General features: G+C 37.2%; 1 protein-coding gene across 1 annotated transcript in view; it reads right to left on the bottom strand.

The window, feature by feature from the left end:
- Positions 1-2,631: 2,631 nt before the first annotated feature.
- The window catches only part of LOC113472000 (unconventional myosin-VIIa-like), a gene marked incomplete at its 5' end in the record, with an annotated part of 8,796 nt that continues 7,410 nt past the window's right edge, over positions 2,632-4,017 (bottom strand). Inside the window, one exon of the mRNA XM_026831526.1 lies at positions 2,632-2,850. Coding sequence (XP_026687327.1) covers positions 2,632-2,850 — 219 coding nt within the window. The remainder of the gene's footprint in view (positions 2,851-4,017) is intronic.

Below are 4,017 nucleotides of genomic sequence, written 5' to 3' on the forward strand. Positions count from 1 at the left end.
TCCTCTTTTCACGAAAAAACGGCTTGACCGATTTTGATGAAATTTTTTGTGGTTGTTGAGAAGAGTACTGAGGGTGACATAGGCTATTTAAATTTGTCATATTCCATCCCGATTCAAAATGGCAGCACCTCAAAGGTATGATTCTTATGCCACGCTGATCCCGTACAAAGGACGGGTCAACCACTAGTGTACTTATAAAATTGCATAGAATTATAGCTCTATTATTAGCTTTAATGCACGAGTTACCTACCTCTCTTTAAAACCATAGATATCAAACTAGGTGAACTTTTCCACGATGAAATTTTATTTTTATGGAGACGATAGCGGACAAGTTTCAGGTACAAACTTTTTAATTGAATTAAACGAGAAAAATCCATAGGTAGATAATATCTCCTTATATCGAGGTACGGGTCTGGGTATAAAAAATATATAAAAACTTTGGGAGCATACTAATTGAAACTAATAGCGAATTTATTGCCCTGCATAATGTCATCCCCTCCTATGCTCTCGAGATAGACTCCATGCTTCCTGAGGCAGGTTCACCTTGGCTTGTATAGAGTTCAATATACAATATTAGCACTCACTCCTCTGACTTGCTCTTCTTTCGGAACCATCGATATTTGGGTGCTTTCAAAGTGCAACCCACTAACGCCTTGGATGGACTTTGTGCCAAGGAAATCGAAACGTGAATGTCACCAAAAAATGAGTAGAAAAGAACATGAATCAGCGACAAAATACCTGCTGACTCTAACAAAAGAGTTCGAGATATCCATCAGCATGAGATTAAGGTCATGACAAGATTAACAAGCCCGATACCGTACAGCTCCTATGTGCATACTATTATTACTCTCCAAAATCCCATCTCTGACTAGGGCAAGTAAAGTTTCAAGAAAGATAAAACTGCTGAAGCATGGCACGGCTGTGCTGACTCTCATTATAATTATAATTACTCGCCTTCATCAGCACGAGAGCATGAGCAGGCTCTCATGTTTCAACGTTGAGCGTCCTCGAGCAAAGGGATAAGGCAGATAATTTGAAACGAGGTAAACTGCAGTCGATGAAGATAATAGATCTGCATAACGAGTTACACTGTTTTCACCTGCCTCGGTGGTGTGGTGGTCAAGGCGCTCGCCTGGTAAACAGGAGGGCGTGGGTACAATCCCAGCCGAGGTATGGAATTTTATCCTCAATATAATTTGAGAATTTGACCACAATAATAGTAGTAGCCTTCTTTTCTTCTTTGCTTTTAGGACGATATGACCTTGGCAGTTACAGTTCCCTCTATCAAACCTCTATGTTCAACTTTTACTTTGAGAGAGAAAGAGAGAGAGGCAGAAAGAGAGAAAACAGACCTTTGGATGATAAAATTAATTACTACATTGTTACATCTACATCCGATACCTACCTATTATAGATTTTCAAATTTCAATACCTTTGAGACTGGGAGCAAGAACTCCCTACTACAGAGAACCTTGCCATTAAATCATATTAAATGAGAACCAGAAACAATTGAAATTGTATGAAAGCCGTGTAACTATTTTTGAATATGCAATGTGCAACACACAAAAGGTCTGTCTCCCCCTCGTCATATTGAAGTTTCCCCTTCCTTTTGCTACACTATCTATCCCCCTCCACATTCTTATTTCATTTCCCCTCACTATTTTGATTTGAAAGGGAGAAAATCTTTTGTTCCTGATGAACTCTGAAAAAAAATCCTGTTTCCACGTGGTAGGAAAAGTTCTTTCTGATATCATCTTCATCTATTGCTTTCTATTCTTTTTCTTCTTCTTCTTTTTTTTCTTCTTCTTCTTTTTTTTCTTGTTGTTCTTCTTTTTCTTGTTGTTCTTCTTTTTCTTGTTGTTGTTGTTGTTGTTGTTTTTGTTCTTCTTCTTCTTTTTCTTTTCCTTCTTCTTTTTCTTCCTCCTCTGTGTTCAACCTTTGAGAATTTCCAACCTTTACAAAGGCAGATGAAAAGTTTTTTTTTTTTTTCTCAACTACATACCTAGGGAATTACTACGGTGAAAGGTAAGACATCTGCCGTGATGAAGTATTTTTCTAACAAATCACTGCATCTACTTTTTTTATGTGTGTAGGTATTAGGTACTTGTTATTTTTCCAACTTTGTAAAATCGTCAATTCCCCGTCAATTTATGTAAAAAATTATGTGGGACTGTGGGTAAGTACATAAAATAAAAAGAATAAAAATACTTACCTATTATATTATTAATTAGATTCATATTAGACACCCAAATTAGATAATGGCTTACCTTATTTTCTATTTGACTAGGTTTCTTAGTTCAACTAAGAACCCTAGTCAAATAGAAAATAAGGTAAGCCATTACCTATTATAGTTAGAATAATAAACATAATTAAGTAGGTAGATTGATTAGAATGAATCGGTACCTACTTGGGAGACCAAAGTTGAGCTTTAGACATAAGGTTGATTTAAGACTTGAGAGAGAAGGGATAGATAAAGAAGGAGGCATTGGATAGGAGGTATGGAGGGGTAGGATAAAAGAAGGTAACGCCGACCCCAAATAAGGTTGGGGAAAGTTGCAGTAAAAGAAGAAGAAGATTAGGTACATACCTACTACCTACTAAACTAATTTTAAAAATTAAAAAAATAAAAACTTACTCTTTGAAATGGACCTGGAGGAATTTGCCAAATCTGGAGGAGTTGTCGTTCCTCACTGTCTTGGCGTTACCAAAGCTCTCCAGAAGGGGAGACGCCTCCAGAATTTGTTCTGTTATCAGATTAGATGGTGACTTGTTGACGGCGGCCAGATATTGCATTACTAGCTTGGTACATTCGGTCTTCCCTGAGCCAGACTCGCCGGAAATTACCACCACCTGTGGAGCGGAGAGAGAATGTGGTTAGTCCTTTTTGGAGTCAAATTGATCAAGCGATGCGCGAGTTATTCACTATCGAAAGTCGGAGAGTCGGTTTGCTTGGTTGGTAGCGCGTCTGTCTTGTAAGTGCTAGGCCGCAGGTTAGATTCCCAGCCGGGGCAGATTTTATCCTAAACGGATAATGTTCGTCTTCGGAACGGATAGCTTTCTAATATCCTGTATTCCTTCTCCGGTTTCGGGACGATAAGACCTTATCACTTATAGTTCCCTTAATCAAATCAAACATCTTCAAAAATCGTTTCGAGACGATAAGACTTTAGCAGTTACAGTTCCCTCCATCAAACCTAAAAAAAAAAAAAAAAAAAAAAAAATTTTAATTTTACGAACAAAAAAGGAAAAGGAGAGGGAGTTTACCTTCCGAGGGTTATATATATAATTTTAGACATAAATTTTACGATTTCCTTTTTCTTTCTCCTCTCAGGGAATCGAACCCGGGACTGGCCAGTGTACTTACGAGAGTTGAATCATGTCTTCCAGGCCATTCTGTCCCAGATCCTGCCTCCTATGTACGCCACTGCTGCTGGTGAGGGAGAAGATTTGAGGCTGAAACAGAGAGAGAGAGAAAAACAAGGGAAAAATCAGAAATGGGTTAAAAAAATAAAAATCAGAAATGGGTTAAAAAAATAAAAATCAGAAATGGGTTTTATTCTGGTATAGGTACTACATACATATATCCTATACCTATACTGTAATAGGTAGGTACATAGGGGAACACGGGGAAAAACGACACCCCGCCCTTTTTAGGAGCTAGAAAGTGCTGACCTCTCTTGGATGGATTAGGAACTATTCCTGCAAGTGTTATCTTTGTTTTGCTATGTGGTTGATTCTTATAACTTTTGTTTTCGAAGAGTACGGAGATTTTTTCGATTTCACGAGTGCTTGATGCAATTTTTTCATGATTTTCAAATCACTGTTAGTAATGTTGTAAGGTAACTGGATATAGGTACTGGAAGAGATAGGTACCTACATTCTAGGTAAACTTTTCCTCCAAGTCTCTTCTTCACCTCAATTAAAATATCCCTTTTTTTTTTTTTTTTTTTTTTTTTTTTTTTTTTTTTCCCAAAACCCAAAAAATTTTTTTTTAATAAAAGTCCTTTTTTTTTGGTT

The sequence above is a fragment of the Diaphorina citri genome, unplaced genomic scaffold (assembly GCF_000475195.1).
Source record: "Diaphorina citri unplaced genomic scaffold, Diaci psyllid genome assembly version 1.1 scaffold3558, whole genome shotgun sequence".
Taxonomy (NCBI): domain Eukaryota; kingdom Metazoa; phylum Arthropoda; class Insecta; order Hemiptera; family Psyllidae; genus Diaphorina; species Diaphorina citri.